The sequence below is a fragment of the Elephantulus edwardii genome, unplaced genomic scaffold (assembly GCF_000299155.1).
Source record: "Elephantulus edwardii isolate Elephantulus edwardi_28Jun2011 unplaced genomic scaffold, EleEdw1.0 scaffold00169, whole genome shotgun sequence".
Classification (NCBI taxonomy): Eukaryota; Metazoa; Chordata; class Mammalia; order Macroscelidea; family Macroscelididae; genus Elephantulus; species Elephantulus edwardii.
This window is the reverse complement of record NW_006399919.1, coordinates 4,719,064-4,736,468: the sequence shown is the minus strand read 5'-3', so window position 1 is coordinate 4,736,468 and position 17,405 is coordinate 4,719,064. Positions and strand designations below refer to the sequence as shown.

Here is a 17,405-nt window from a genome sequence, read left to right as displayed (position 1 = left end):
TACATGGTAAGATAAGCAGCCTGCAGGCATTTGCAATATATACATTCGTATGAAAATCCTGGACTTGTATTTTTCATCTGCAATTTAATACTTTCAAATTCAGTCTTAACACACACTATGGCATTTATCGACTGATTCCTTCATGGCAATGATTTCTTCCGGCAGCAGTAAAGAAGATAAGGCAAGAAGAATGCTGCAGCGCCGTCTTCTGGGAGGGCGGCCAGGAAATCCCTCAGCTCTAGCTCCACAGCCAAAACTGACAGGGTTTCTGTTCACAGGCAAGAATATGTAGATCAGTACTGAGTCAGACTGTTACCAAACACTCCTCTCATCAGTCAGTCAGAAGCTAGTTCAAGCAATACAGTCAGTTACTGCCATTAAGTGCCACCTAGGCGGAACCAAATTCAGTCAGTTTTCAGAAACTGTAAGTGACACGGAGGGAGACTGCCCATTTCTCTCCCACACAGCAGTGGGTGCTGGCAACACAACTCCTTACACTAGATCTCCCTGTAAGAATCAGTACATGCACTGAAACAGATGAGGGAGAGAACTGTTTAAAAGGGCTATGTGATTAGGTATTATTGTCAGGACAGGAGTCCAGAACGAAGGCTGCACAGTGGAGCGGACATGGGGGAGGGATTGCATAACAATGAAAGAATTTTTCTTTTACTTTTCAAAGAGACGAGTGTACTGGGGGGTGGGGTGGACAGGGAAAAAAGTGTAACAGTGAATGAAAAGAAAGCCAAAGTCTCTGTAAATTTTCATTAAAATTAATAATAATAAAAAAAATTGACTTGAAAAAGAATCAGTATAGTATCTTAAATACAGGCTATGGTTTTAACAAATTAAACACTTTCTGGAAGTGTCAGAAGGCTATGCAGTTTGAACTTGCTATTGCTAGATTCTGGAAGCAGGAGTGGTATCCACTTGCTGAAGAATGTGCCTCTGGAAACTCTATGATCGTCGAGAAACTACGATAGTTTATAGGAAGGCTTCAGGTCTTTTGCTCATGGGGTCTGTAGGAGTCATGCTTGACTTGACGGCAATCAACAACAACATTGCTAGATTGCATTATATTTTAGCAAATTTCTACTATATTTTAAAGACAACAGAATCACTTGAATAATATTATACTACTGCAAGAACACACACACACACACACACACACACACACAAATATACTTGGCATAAATATATACTTGGCAATATGACATTTTTCACATGTGTGATTTAATGACACTGATTCATCATGCGGAACAACAATCATAATTATCTGCTGCTTAATTTCCCATCATAATAGATACTCAGTCTAAGTATGGGGGCTACACTGCACATAGCTTGTTACATTTAAAAAATACCATGAACTGTTAGGTATCATTATTAAGTAACAGCCTCTTAAACCAATGCCTTTCGAGACTGACATTATTGTAAAGACTTCCATGTTATTCATAAGCACCAATTTGCTTTCCTGACACTTTTATCTTTTTCCAAACTGCAAAATAATGTGTTTGAGTGAACATTTCCAGTATTCACTAGAGAATTCATGATATTGAAGGAGTAGCAGTCAATAAATATCCAGGTATACATACATTTTATAACTTTCCCCACAGAGCACTGTGGATCCCTACCTGCCTGTGCCGTCACTCAGCAAGTGGGAAACCTAGAACGCAGTTCCAGTGCTCAGATCTCAGGCTCAGCTTTGTGTACTGTGTGTTGTACTCTGTGTATTTTGTGTTGAGCCACCATCAGAGAAGTCCCTTTTAAAACGGACTTGAATAAATATACAGAAATGAGAGTTTACTAGGGTTATGGAGCAGGGGGAATGGGATTACTGTTTAGGAGCAACTGAATTCCTGTTTACGTAAACAGAAGTATGGCAAAAACACTGGGAATAGTTACACAACATGAACTGGTCTCACTAAACTGTATATGGAAAACAAATGTTGAATTGGTAGCTGTGATGTTATCTATTACTTTCTAATTGGGGTGGGGAGAACCCATGGCCCTGAAGTTCTCCAGGTGTCGCCCCTTCACATCAAGGGTTACAGACTGCTCCCCAGTAAGAGGCATGCTGCCGGGGAGTGATGTACAGCAGCACAGAACCACCGTGCCAGCCTTCAGACACGGCGTCACACACAGTGCCAGGACCATCACTCACTTACACACACGTGTTCCGAGAGATAAAAGGAAAACTACTATGGGTAAGAGGTAGAGGGTTTGTATGCAGATCATAAAAGGATGATGTCAGCAAGCTCTGGTGGCAAGAAGCTGCACTGCAACCCCAGAGGTGCACGGTTTGAATCCACCAGATGCTCTGCTGGAGAAGGAGGGGCAATCTCCTCCTGTACCAGTCAGATCTGATTTGACGGTACACACAATAATAAAGTAAAATTTAAAAAAAAAAGGATGATGTCTCCAAGAGGTGAAGATGAGGTGTGTCTGCACTAGAAAGTGATCCACCACACAGAGCTGTCCCTTGGTATCTCCAGCGGAGTGCTTCTAGGACAGTATTCACCAAAATCAGATGCTCAAGTCCCTCATATAAAACGGCCCTTTTCCGCACGTATGAATATCAAAATCGGAAGCTGCTCAAGTCCCTCATATAAAATGGTAAAGTATTTGCACATATTTGCACACAACCTTCTGTATACCTTCTACAGAAGGCTGGGCCTGGGGATGCGGTCCTCATGATTACTGAGGGCCTACTGTAATCATTTCCAAATTAATAAATTTGATGCAGGATGATCATCAAACATCTGCCACTTGCTTCTTTGTGAGAAACGTAGAAAGATGGCTGACCTCCACTGAGTTTTGGAGGAGACTTGTCCATCTTTCTACTGAGGAGCTGTTGATACCCAATACTACGGAGACCCGGCCTCTGGGTTAACGGTACAGCTCCCTACAGAGTAGAGGACTGTGTGAGGGTCCTCCTCAACTCTGGTGGAATCACAGAAAACATCAGAAAAGGCCACGCTTCGGCAAATTAAGGAAACTAAAACTCAGACTTTAAATCTTATAATCCAGGATAAGATGGTGACAATTTTACCTTTTAACGATGACAAGTAGAGTTGATATTTCTCTCCACCACATTTTATTCTCCGACAAAGTTCAGGCAGTAATTTCTTCCACCACAGAGTCTATCTTGTGGAAAAATGAGTAAATTTGGGTTTGGTAAGAACAAATACTCTTCAATAAAAAGATTCACAAGGAGACTATACAGGAATTTACTAGGCAAAATAATCTCATTTTTTCAAAAGCAGCAACATTTATTACAACAGAGGTTATAATGAGCAGGCAGTCCTCTGTTTGAATTGTTATGTAACACAAAAGTCAAGTTCTTTTTCTTTTTAAATTTTTTATTTTATTTCATTATATTTTGTGTGTACCGTCAAATCAGATCTGACTGGTACAGGAGGAGATTGTTCCTCCTTCTCCAGCAGAGCATCTGGTGGATTCGAACCGTGTACCTCTGACATTGCAGTGCAGCTTCTTGCCACGAGGCCACCAGAGCTCGCCAAAAGTCAAGTTCTTGACTTCAAAAGTCAATAATGCAAACATTGTATATATCCATTTGCTGTATTTGAGATGAAACACAGACATATCCTATCATTGTCTCTTAGATGGCAAGAAGAAAGAAAAAAGTTAACCTCTAATAATTTCTAAACTAAAAGACAATTAGCATAAAGATTTTTCATCCATTGGTTTCCAAAATCTCCAGGTAATAACTTATTTCATTTCCAAGAATTTTTTCCATAAACAGAACATAACATCATAAACTAATTCCAACTAATGTCAGCCCCACTGTTCTGGTGCAAAGAGCACTCCGCAGGGTTCCCAATGGCCGTGATCACATAGGTCACCAGGATTCTGTGTATACTGGTAGATGTGGTTGTTCTGAGTTGCCTGCCACTCCCTTCTGCCTCAGAGCAGACCCATATGTCCACAGTAGAACTGCTAGGACTTTTCAGAAGCAGATCGTCAATACCCATCTCCTGAGGTCCCTTCGGGTGGGCTCAGACTGCCCATTTTTGCCTAGTTTAGCATTTAATTGTTTCTACCACCCAGTAACCCATCATCACCGTAACATATATTAAACATATATGGCCATTTGACTTACACGACCCTGTGAGGCTGGGCCAATTTGTTTCTATTCAGCAGACAAGGCAAAGGCAACAGGACCATCAAATTTGATCAAATTAAAGAAACATCATGTGAAGAGCGTACCCGATTCTCTTCTTTGAGCTCATGATTGGCGTATGGAATGACGGCCTCCGGGCACCGCTCTAACAGTGTGTCTATGCACTGTTCATACTCTTTCAACCGCGTGTGACACAGAACGTGGACACTGAGGCCAGCAGGGGTGTCTTCTGAGAGCAGCTCCAGGAACGGAATAATGGAAGCTATGTCAAATGAAGGACCACATATAAGAGACTATGAACAGAAAAGTGAGATGTTACAGAGTGAAGGCGTCAAGAAACTAAACAAAACATGCAGGACACAATTCTTTAATAAGATCAACCCCAAGCCAGTGTCAAAAACAATGTATGAACTTTGTAATAAACCAGTATTTTTTTAAAAAAATAATAACCTCACTCACCAAAAGGGGGGGAGAATGGACTAAAGTATTATCTTGAAAACATGTTTTGTTAAAGGATAAGGACCTATAGACTAGAAAGCAACCATTTTTTAAACATACGGTTTTATTTGCTTTGGATGAACTATAAATTAAAACTGATGGGACCATTTTAGGACCTACTCCTAGGAAAATAAGTAATTATTTGTTCTAAACTTTTGTTTAGTGATGTTCATAAAAATACTTGTGATATTAATAAGAAATAATCTTATTAAAAATGGTGGAGTAAATAAATTACAAGACATTTTTATGATGGAATTTTCTGTAAGTAAAAAGTATGTTTTCAATGACTATTATGAGACCCCAGATGAGTTGGATTAATACAGTATCTGGGGTAATGGGGTTGGTGTGTCAGAATTAGTGAAACTGGCTCAGGACAGGGAAGGGTTCAGAGCTGCTGTACATAGTGTCACTATAGGTTGCAGGTGACTCGACAGCACTTAACAATTACAAGAAAATGCTCATAATCTCAGTAAAAAAGCTCAAAATAAAATTATATTCAGAGCATCTTTAAAGTTTTGTAAAACATCATTATACTTTTGTACAGAGGGATATATATATATATATATATATATATATATATATATATAGAATATCTATGGGAGGCCATCAAAAAACAAAACAAATTATCCCTCTAGATAGGAAGACAAAGTATATATTTTGTTTGTTTGTTTTCCTCTTAATGCTTTTTGCATTATCTATATTTAAGCACCAGGGGATATTAACATTTAAAATAAATAAAACCTAATTATTTGTTAGTTTCATTTGCCACCAGCTCCATGACATCGACAGCAGTGAAATTTAGTTGATATAGGAAGTCCCTTCACACCTGTCTTGTAATATTATGTAAACTGGCCCCCACTTTGAAGATTTAACCAACCCCTACTTGAAATCTAGTGGAAAGAAGCTACACTGCCAGCCCAAAGGTACACGGTTCAAATCCACCAGCTGCTGCTCCTGGAGAGAAAGCTAGGCAATCTCCTCATATACAGCTTCTGAAAACCCACTGGAGGGGTAGTTGGGAGTCAGCGCCAAGTCAACAGCACCCGATAACAAATACACACTTGAAATAAGAGAGGAGAGCTCTGGTGGCCGAAGCAAGCAGCACTGCTCACCCCAAGGCCGAGCATCCCCAGAGCCCTTAGTCATCAGCGCCCCGCAGACGGGCACGCGCCTCCATTAAACTTCAGTCTCGAAACCCAACTGAGGCTGGCTGTGAGGCAGAAACAACTTGAAGGCACCAAGTCTGAGGGATATTTTTTACTTGAAACAAATTCTTTATTAAGATCATCTTCACTTGCTGAATTTTCAGCAAGCTTTTTCTGGCCTCAAAAAAAGAGAATGCACCTGTTTCAATTTACCTACAAATTCTTAAAGACACAGGAATGGATGGTGTTCAGACCTGGACACTGTATATTTTATTTTTGTTATGTTGTTGTTGTTATGTGCCGTTGAGTTGCCTGTGATTCACAGTGACCCTGTGTACAGTAGTGTAAAGTATAAAGCCTGCCCTGTTCTGAGTCAGTCTCACTAATTCTGACACACCAACCCTTATTACCCCAGTTACTGTATTAATCCACCTCATGTGGGGTCTCCCTCTCCTGTGCTGTCCCATCCACCCTTCCAAGCATGATGTCTTTCTCCAAGGACCGGTTTCTCCTGGTTACAGGCCCAAAGTTTTACTTTTAGGCATGTAAAAGATAAGTATTACTTTTTATTCTACCACCAAAATAACTGTACTTTCTCTTTCTCCTCAACAGACGTGACAGTCATGTCATAATCTTCTCTCTGTATCCTTTTTGCTACAGCATCTTCTCAGAGTCATCAAAGAAAATGGGATGTGAACTATGCATTTACTATCAGCTTGATTATCTTCTTTCAAAGATCTACCAAAGAATGGCTAAGAGAATAAGGTTGGTCCCTTTCCTTACTGTTCAGTAATTATGACTTTAACAAAATAAAGAGGAAACAAAGTGGTAATCTCGTATGCAAAGGGGCTCAAAACATGAGAAAAAAAACCCAGAAAATTTGTATACTCAATTTAGGGTTAAGTGGAATCACTACAGAAAAGAAAAAAAGATAGGACTAGCTCATATCATAATTATATCAGTCAAAACTTGTTACAAAATGATTCTATAAATTAAACTTTATTTTTATGTGGCCTCCAGACAACTATAACTCATGGGGACCCTAGAAAGATCAGATCAGAGCATCTTGTCCGAGTCTGAGCCATCATCATGTTCTCTGACATCTTCAAGCCTACTTGTCACAGTCACTGCATCACTCCAACTTGTTAAGATTCTTCTCTTTCTCGGACTGTCCACCTTTCCAAGAATGATGCCTTCTTCCAAGAACTGGACCCTCCTGATAAATTTTACTTCACTTTATGTCACCAACAAATGTGACTGGTATAAAAAAACCACCCACCCTCCTTCACAGCCATGGAGTCGCAATCTACACAAAGCTGACCCTCCACTGGGTTTTGGAGGCTGCAGATCTCATGGGAGGAGACTGCTCATCTGCCTCCTGCAGAGCATCTGGGAGATTTAAACAAGTGCCGTTAGCTTGCCAGAGCTTTTCTCAGCACTAGACATTAATCATCTGATGAAGACTGTTTAAGAGGCTACTAACACTGACTTCTGAGCAGAGTGACTCATTTTCTCTAGTATTAGAAATGGACTGACCCCACTCTTAAACATGCGCGACTCTCTCCTGCCATTTATGTCCCTCATGGTTAACCCTGACCGAGCAGGGATGGGATCCTGACACCCAGGCAGCCACACTGTGGCTCTCAGGACAGATGACTACAAAGATGGGTCAAAGAGACAGGGCCAGTGATGACCAGCATAGTGGATTTAGCAGTTACTATGTCATTCCACGCGAGTTCTAGTGGTTTAGTGATGGGGAGCTGCACTGTCAGCACAAAGGCACTTAGGCTGAATCCACCAGGGCTCCGTGGGAGAAAGCCAGACAATTGCTTCCTGTGTGATTTACTATCTCTGAAAGCCCGCCGAAGGGTTAGCTATGAGTTGGTTCTGATCTGATGGCACATAAAAAAAACATATAATGTCAAAGGAGCCCTGGTGATGCAGTGGTTAAAATGCTCAGCTGGTACCCAAAGGGTTATCAGTTCGAATCTTTTGGCTGCTCCTCACAAGAGAGAGATGCTAGTTGGCTCCCAGCTGAGCAGCCTCAGTAACACGGGGGAGGTTCTACTCTGTCCTGTAGGGCTGCTCAGTGGGTCAAACCGACTGACAGCACTGGATTTAGGGGAAGTCTTTTGGTTTTGCTTATTGTCATTCCTAATAGAGATTTTGTTTTTAGCATGCAGATTAACTGTAGAGTGCAACACTTGATTTTAGCCAAAAGGCCGAGAAGTGATTAACTATAGAGGACTTTCAAGGCATTACCACTCAAACCCACAGGGGCAGAAACCCTAGTGGTTTCTGAGGTTGTCATCTTGGTGGGAAGAGACTGCCAGGTCCTTCCCTTGAGGTCGCTAGGTCAGTTCAGCCTGCCAAGCTTTCAGTTAGCACCAGAACGCTTCCCCACTGTGCTCCTGAGATGATTTACAGATCGATTTTCATTTCTGCAGAGAGATCCTATTATAGCGATGAAGGGCAAGACAGGGACCCACAACCAATCTGTGTGAGGGGAAGGGAACGTGTGGGGCACATGATTTTAAACTCTCCCTTTTCTGTATAACAAATTTTTCTTAATCATTAAGACTAATCCACTCACAGATCAAAGAACGGATTCAGAGAAGTTTAGGGAATCTACACTTCTATCTTTTAATAATCAAGTTCCTCAGGGGAAAAAGTACACGTTCTAAAAACCTGAGAGTTAATATTTTATAAGAGCTGAATTTTCCAAGCAGTGATGATAGAAACACCTTAGAACTGTAACAGGAGAGACTCAGTAGTGACAACTGGGTCATCAGTGTGCACGTTCCCCAAGGGCAGACCCTTGCCAGTCTTCCCAGTGCAGCATGCCATACTTCCAGCACATGCTAAGGAGTGAAGCTCTTAGCAAAAGCCTCTGTATCACAAGGGAACGAGGGCCAGGAACCAACATAAAGCTCCTTCAGTGAATTTTAAGGATGTCATGAACTCTACTTTTGGAAATAACTGTCCGGTCTACTGGTTGAGCCTAAGCAACAGGCTCTTCCAGCTCCCCCAACCTGTACCCCTACCAGGCCAGTTCGGTGTCTGTAAATAGTTACTTCACCTACACTACCTGCCAGGGAGGAAGCCCGGGGCTGCAAGCTCAAAAGTGTAAAATGGCTAAATGGGAAATGAAAATGAATGACGGGAAAGGAATGCAGGGAAAAGGACAGCTGGACTCAGCCTGGGGATCAGGAAGACACGGCAGCACTGGTGGGGCCTGCAGCACACGGAGTGGCACATGAGCTGTGCAGGAAGGGGGGACACCAGAGACTGTGGCACACAGAGCAGCACGTGTGCTGTGAAGGGACACAAGCACCAGGGACTGCAGCACACGGAGCGGCACATGAGCTGTGCAGGGAGGGGACACACCAGAGACTGCGGCCATGGACCAGCTGGTGGATTCAAACTGTGTGCCTTTGAGACTGCAATGCAGCTTCCTCTCACTAAATAAATTAGGGCCAAGGAAAACACCAGCAAGTCTTAGACATTCTACCAGTTTATCAATGTTTTCAAGTCTGTTATGGATTTGTGCCCTAAAATTACATACTGGAGAGGAACAGGGTACTGGAAGTTTTACCAAATTGAAATCTCACACACTGCATTGTAACATGTACATTCATAAGAAAAATAGGTATCTATATTTACCTGTAATTTTGAAAGGTCTTCTGTATAATTTTTATCAGCTGAGGAATCAGATGATACTAGGACATTAACCCATGGATAGATTAAACCATAATGACTGCAGGCATTTATCTAAAATGTAAAAGATATTTATGAGATAAAGAACAATTTTTTAAAAAGATCAGAAAGTCCTTTAAAATAAAAGCAAACTAAAAAAAAAAAAGTCCTCCTTCATCCATTCTACAAAAAAATTACACAAGCAATCATTAATCCTCTGCTATATTACAGAATTAAGTATATACTTTCTCTGGAACTGGAAAGGGAAATTGTCCAGAATGTATTCCGCCCCCCACCCCCTCAGCAAAAAGAACTACACTGCTTTCAAGCTAACTGCACTCAAAAAAGAATCAACAGTAATAATTGAAATTATTTTTATGTAGACTACTTTCCTTGGCAGGCAAAATATCTTCCAGAGATTCTCAAGGCTTTCCTAAGCTCAAGGCTTTTCCATAAGCTCCCCTCAGGAATTTGGTGAATTTCTCAACTAACCTACATTAGCTACGGCATCCGGGAAAGGCAAAGGGGCTGGAAGGGAGGGGGAGCGTGCAGGAAGCAGATGCCGTGGCTGCCCCGGTGCTCTTGAACGTCTCCCATGTGCACAGTCACAGGAAACGGCAGCCCACTAGGAAGTGTCTCTCCAATAGCCTTCTGCAGTTCCTCTCCCACTGTGAAGTCTACAGATTTCTCTTTTGTCTTGATCCACTTTAGGATTCTCGTCTCAATGTGTATAGACTAGGAGATATTTTGGGGTGAGCCCCTTCCCACATATTTTGGAGGCTGAGTTAATACAAGAAAGCAATACAGAAGTTGCCAGAGGCCTCTTGGGAGATATAATTGGAGTGTTGGCCACTTCAGTTACTAATAAGCTTAAGGTGTACTTTTAACTTCTGTGCTAATACAGGGCATATAAACTGGTTTGGTCATTAAGATTTTAAGTCATTAAGAATAAGAAAGTGTGTTATTCAGTGTTAATAACCAAAACAGCACGGTACTGATACAATGTACAGGCACACAGACCAAGGGAACAGAAATGAAGACCCAGAAATAGACCCATCTATCTATGGTCAACTGATATTCGACAAGAAAAGAAACCTATCAAATGGGGAAATGACAACCTCTTGAACAGATGGTGCTGGTAAAATTGGACTACTACCTGCAGAAAGCTGAAACAGGATCCACATCTCACACCATGCACAAAACTCAACTCAAGGTGCATCAGAGACCTGGGAGTAAAGCCCAAATCATAAAGTTCATAAGAGACAAACTGGGATTAAGCTTAGATGGCAGTCTATGGTATAAAAAACCTGCCAAATACAGCCAGAAAAGCACAATCTGGAGAGGATAAAATTGATGAATGAGACCTCCTAAACATTAAATCCACGTGCTCATTAAAAACATTTTCCAAGAGTGAAAAGAAAGCCTACTGATTGGCAAAAACATTCGGCAATACTATTTTAGACAAGGGTCTCATATCAAAACTTTGTAGAATCCTACAGGGCATCCACAATAAAAACAGTGATAACACAATTACAAAGTGGGCAAAACATATGGGAAGAACTTTCAGAGTAAGATATGTGGATGGCCAAAAGACACATGAAGAAATGCTTAAAATCAATGGTAGTAAGAGAGATGCAAATCAAAACCACAATGAGATACCCTCTCACTCCAGCAGTAGTGGCAAAGTTTAACAGGACAGCAAGTAATAAATGTTGGAGAGATTGCAAAGAGAGGAATTCTGATACAGTTAGTGGGATTATAAAATGGTACAACCACTCTGGAAGGCAGTTTGGCACATCCTCAAAAAGCTGAACATAGAAATACCATAGGACTTCAGCTATTCCACTGCTTGGAATAAACCACAAGAGAACTTTAGAACTGAGGCACAAATGGAGATTTGTACACCAACGTTCATACCAGCACTAGTCACTATCACAAGAACACAGAAACAGCCCAATGTCCAACCACAATCAAATGGGTGTAGTCACATGATGGAATACAACACACACACAGGAGCAATGATTTTGAAAATCACTGCCCAACTTAGGAGGGACTGGAGAGCATTATGCTAGGTGAACTCAGTCCCAAAAGGACAAATACTGTATAAAACCATTATTGTAGAAACAGAAAGAGAACTAGTAAAATGTGTATGATAATCCAAGGTGGGAGTGTAGAAGCAGAGTGGTGAGGACAGGCAATAATCACAAGGTTGCACAATCTGATGGGTGAAGGGAGGTGTCGGTACAGAAAATGGGAAAGAACTCGTGTGAAAAACAGTGTATACGAACTTTGTAAGTAAATCAGTATAAAATAAAAATTTCATTTAAAAAGCAAAATAAAACAAAGTGTATTAGTGAAGATAATGTGCCAGTATAATTTAATGTCTTCTTCCATTCTCTTACCAGATCCTCTGACGTTCGTAAGGGTGGAGAGTCGGGCTGCTGCCTCTTTGATAATCGCCAGATGTAATGTGATGTGAGCTTGAAAAACAGTTCCTGAAGTACCATATCGGGGAGGCACGCTACCAGCTGAGCTTCCCAGAAGTCCACCAAGAGCTGAGGAGCCCAATCTTCGTCCTCACCACAGAGCACCTGGTGTAAGAGCAAGACAAGCCCCAACTGACACAGACAAATTAACATTGACCAAGTCACAACGTCACGTGGGTCATAAATGAACACTCAACTGAACTCAATGCCATCAGTTCAGAACTGACACACTGCTGACAAGGCACAGGGTTTCTGAGGCTATAAATCACATGGGAGAGTGTCCACTTTTCTCTCAAAGAGCCCCTAGTGGACCTGAACGGTCAGAAGGACGCTGCCTGAAAGTTAACATGAGTGCTTCCTACAAACTACATCCCCAGAGCTCCCTTTAATAATCTCTCTAGAAGGATCAATGCCACAACAGAAGCAAATCCAGACATTCTGGAAGGAAACTGGAAACAGACTGCATGAATGCAATTTTCCAAGATACTGTCTTTTCAATTCTATTTTTATCTTTTAAACTGATTAGGCTAAGTCTAGGCTTTTTTAATATACATATAAGTGAATGAAAAATTTTCTCCTATAAACTGATGCTTGCCTCTCCACTGTATTTATCAGCCCATCTAGACAAACTACATTTCCAAAGAGGCAAACCTTAAAGAAAGAATCTGCTTCTTCAATTCCAATTTTGTTGTTCTTCTGTAAGCCCAAGACTGAGGCCACAATCAGTCCTGGTTGGGTCGTCTTCAAGTGAACCGCAAGCTCAGTTGGAACAATCTGTCCTTTCTGATGCTGAATCAGAAGTCGAGGTTCCAGAATGAAGCCACGGACCAACTTCATCTTCAGATAAAAAGAATTTAGGAGTAAACTACACACTGCAGTCAGGTTGTCAATATTTAAAATGCTTTCTAGTGTATTTAAGATTTACAGTTAAGCTTTATTCATTTACTTATATCTCAATTTCTTTTACTACAAAATTAAGTAACATATTATAAAAACAAAATAAAAAAAATCCAAAATTAGTTATTACACAAAAGAGGAAATCATTGTTTTGGTTGGGGGGGAGGAGGTTAATTTTTTTTTTTTCATTTTAATTGAGATTTTAATGAAAGTTTATAGAGAACTTGGATTTCTATTCATTCATTGTTGCACATTTTCCTCCGTACCATCCTGCCATTCACTTTTCTCTTTGAAAAAATTTCCTTCATTGTTGCACAATTTCCTTCTCCCACCCCAGTCCACTTTACTATTCAACTCTCATTCTGGACTCTCGTCATGCAAAAAATACCCAATAATATATTCCTTTTAACACGTTGCCACAAATGATGGATATACATCGAGGGGGGAAAAATGTGTTTCTAAGCACGGTCATCAATTTAAAAGAGTGTGGCAACGTGTTAAACACATCTTTTCATCTTCTGTTTCAATGCAGCATATGTTATTTATTCCTTCTTTTCTTAGTTTCCCTCCACCATGTCAGTCCTGTTCTATAACAGTGACATTATGCACTATTTGTCCTTTTGTGACTGAGATAATTCACCCAGCATAAAGGAGGACATCACTGTTTAAGCTACTCATATGAAAAAAAAAATTTTTTTTCCATATGAAAATTTATGAGCCATAAGATGTCCTAATTCTGTAGAAAGATTTATATTCCCTCTACTTGACTGAAAAATAGGTAACAAATTTAGGTTTGGTTTGGTTGGGCTTCCAAAATTACTGATGAAAATTCATTTGTAAATCATTCTATTTTTCAAACCAGAGAATGTATGGATGTCAACTGGCTCTCCTCATCACAGAAAACCCATCAGTGATCTTCAGATGTTCTTGTTTTAGAATCCAAAATCCTGCTGTGGGGATCTGACCAAAGTTAGGCAACACAATGAATAATGGAGCCAGACTGCCTGGTTCAAGTCCTGGCTCTACAACTCAACAGCATGACCTGCACAAGCAGTTCAGAGGCTCCGTCTCAGATTCCCCATCTGTACAATAGCTAGGGCAATATCACCAACACGGAGGACTGTGAACATCCAGTCCAGGGGCTTAGAAAAGAAATGGCTGGTACACAAAATGTTCAGTGGTACACCTTAAATGACTAACATCTTTGTCTCATGTTCCCTAAATGGCCTCTTTAAAAAAGAAATAAAGCCACTCTTCCTTCAAGACTACATCCAACCACCCGATCCTCTATGAGGATTCTGCCATACTCCCAAGAGGAAGTTATCGCCGTATGCGCTGGGCTCCCCCGCTCGTCAGCATCCCTCTTCCTGCACTCACACACTTGTCCCCATTCGGGTTCTGGTGCACACCCTCATCCCACGCCAGATCAGACCGTCTGCGAGGGCCAGGGCTATGCATTCTTCAGCACCACGTATAGTCCTCTGACCCACCAAGATGAAAGGTCTCCAGATACCCATTACTGCCATTTATCTTTTCTTTTTCCTCATTTGCCAAACCTAAAGTCACAAGCACTCCTATCTGAGGTCACTTTCAAGTCTATTTATCTTACCACTCAGAAAAACTGAGTTGGAAAGAAGTCAGAAGGTTAAACACCTCCGAATTAGAGGAGGAAAAAGAAAGCCTATTGCTGGAATTGGTTCTGACCCACAGTAACCCTAAAGGGCAGGACAGAACTGCCACTTAGGGTTCACAAGGCTATAAATCTTTTCAAAAGCAGACGGCCACATCTTTATCCCACGGAAGGGGCTAATGGATTGGAACCACTGACTCCTTAACCACTGTGCTACCAGGCCTGCATCTTGCAACCAGCTAGTCCTACCTGAGTGTGGGATAAGTGTTGGGCAGGGTACCGTACCTCTGAATAGCTTTTCATTTCATTTCTGAGCGTGTCAAGATCTCCCATTTTCAGAGCCATTGTCGCCTTGGCCAGTGTCACTAAGACGGATGAAAACCCAGAAGCATCCAGCTTCTTAAGGTAGCTCATGGCAGTCAAAGGATTAGCGTTCTTCATAGAAGAGCTGCAGACAACATGAGGCAACTGCTTTGGCTCAGCTGCATGAAACATCTGGATCACTTTTGCTGCTAATTCCTTTGGGAAGCGTGGACAAGTACGAAACCAGTCAGCCAATAGGAAGCAACAACAAAAAAAAATAAAAATGAAAAAATATAAAAGCCTATTAACTAAGATACAGAACAAGTTGAGCTGAGTTGTAACAAAGAAAATGCTGTGAAATGTATGCTAGGTTGTGGCTAGTTTGAACAGGAATTCAGAAGAATGCAAATGCTTCAATACATTATATTTGAAAGTCCACTATATAAAGTATAAAATACACCCAATAAGATCATTAACATAAGAAATATTTATTTCCCTCAAAATCTTAAAACATGTGGATGGCAATTTCCAACTTGGCATATCTGCATTCAACTATTTCAAAAAATACTTAAGGGGCTAAAAAGAACTTCAATAATGTCTAAGCTCCCTGGGTCAGTTTCCCGAGTGAACCCTGGATAGAAGACTTAAGAGAGTGAAGTCGCCAGGGAGGCTGCCCATACTCAGTCACTATTCCACCGACAGGCTGTGGTCACACTGGGCAGGTCACTCAACTACCCACATCTCACTGCTGTCTACCCAACTAGCCATGGAGGACACGTAATCACACCACACAGTTTTCTGAGGTGGTAATCTTTGCTCATTTTTCTCCCAAGTAACAAGTGGTGTGTTCGAATCACTGATGTTTAGATTAGCAGCCAAGCTCTTTAACCACTTTACCAGCAGGGCTCCTCCACCGAACTTTAATAGACCACATTTCCCCATCTGTATAATGAAAAAGTGTGAGAGGATGACCTCTTAAATTCTGTCCTAAGATACATTCCAGGACTACAAATGGGGGGAAAGGTTACATATTTTCACAGAAAAAGAAAACTGTATTACTAAAGAAGAAAAATACCTGGAATTGGCTTTAAATAGTATCACTTAAAATAAATTACTTAAATGAAAATATAAACACGTTAACTACAACTAAATAAGAAAAACTATATTCACTTCACTTAATTCTTCATCCAGGTTTTCATAAAGTGAATGATTAATGTAAAAGATTAATCCTCTCTCATATTTCTGCGGTCCTTCCTCTACGATCCAATCCACTCGGGCTAGGACCTCAGCCATCGACAACCCAGACATCTTATAGTACGGCAAGGCAAGATGGGAATGCTGGGTGTCAAGCCTGATGGAAAGGAAAGAAGAAGATCGCTGTCAGCAGACACATTCAAATATGCAACGGACAAATTACAAAAATATTTTTCTACTGCCCTTAGTATATGTTTTTTTTATTTTACAAAATCATTCTAATTAAGGCAGTTTATTATTTGCCTGCATCCACTTCATAAACAACATGCCTCTGGAAAGTCTGATAACTCTTGAAACTCTGATGAACTTTGATAAATGACAAGAGTTATAGAAAGGCTTCTGGCCTTTTGTTCAAAGGTTTGCTATGAGTCATGCTCGGTTAGACAGCAATCAACAACACAACAATTCATAATTAATATAGAAAAACAGTAATTCATTAAGTGAACTTCAGTGTTCATGATATGGTTCTAACATATTTGAAAATAAACAGAAAAAGAAAAACCTTTATTATTTTATAATCATTTAACGGGGAACTCTGGCGGCCTAGTGGCAAGAAATGTCTGCTGGGTTGTGGCTAGTTTAAACAGGAATTCAGAAAAATGCAAATGCTTCATTACATTACATTAGAAAGTCCATTATGTAAAATTACAACTTAGTATAAAAAAGCAGTGCAATCCCGAAGGCATGCAGTTCGAGGCCACCTGCTGCTCCCTGGGAGAAGGATGGGCAATCTCTTCACATGCAATTAACTGCCTCTGAAAACCCACCAGAGGGACAGATGTGTGTTGGTTCTAACTATGTTTCACAACAACAGTAACAATCATTAATAGGAATCAAGTAAGACTTAGCATAATCCTAGATAAAAATATTTCTTAAACATTATTCCCATAAAAACAACTTTTCATCCTAGTGAACATTTCTGGCATCATAAAAATACAGTCTGCAATGTTTAAAATCATAGACTATCCAACTAGCACCTGTCTTTTTCACTAATGGACAATAAACTATTTATGTGGTAGCTTCTGTGAAGTTTAACTGACCACCTAAAGAAAAATTTCGAATTCCTAAATCAGTAGTGGTAGAAACATACTGACTTTGAGATCCCCTGTTTATTGAAACTGTGACTCCTTGAAAGCCAAGAATAGGTTAGGTTCGTCTTTCTAGCTATAACACATGATACAAAACCAAAACTCACTGCTCTTGAGTCAATTTGGACTCACACTGAACCTTCACCAGGTTTCTGAGACTAAATCTTTATGGGAGGAAACTGGCAATCTTTGTCCCTTGGAGAAGCTAGAAGATTCAAACTCCCAACTTTCTGATTAGTCATCTGACATGTAATGTACTATACCACCAGG

The 17,405-nt window shown here is 40.6% G+C and overlaps 1 protein-coding gene across 1 annotated transcript in view; it reads right to left on the bottom strand.

Moving 5' to 3' along the window:
* Positions 1 to 140: 140 nt before the first annotated feature.
* Positions 141 to 17,405, bottom strand: part of HPS3 (Hermansky-Pudlak syndrome 3) — a 47,529-nt gene continuing 30,264 nt past the window's right edge. Inside the window, exons 10-17 of the mRNA XM_006895573.1 lie at positions 15,964 to 16,144; positions 14,776 to 15,009; positions 12,615 to 12,800; positions 11,880 to 12,068; positions 9,445 to 9,552; positions 4,225 to 4,431; positions 3,047 to 3,137; positions 141 to 268 (exon numbers count right to left, since the gene is read on the bottom strand). Coding sequence (XP_006895635.1) covers positions 141 to 268; positions 3,047 to 3,137; positions 4,225 to 4,431; positions 9,445 to 9,552; positions 11,880 to 12,068; positions 12,615 to 12,800; positions 14,776 to 15,009; positions 15,964 to 16,144 — 1,324 coding nt within the window. The remainder of the gene's footprint in view (positions 269 to 3,046; positions 3,138 to 4,224; positions 4,432 to 9,444; positions 9,553 to 11,879; positions 12,069 to 12,614; positions 12,801 to 14,775; positions 15,010 to 15,963; positions 16,145 to 17,405) is intronic.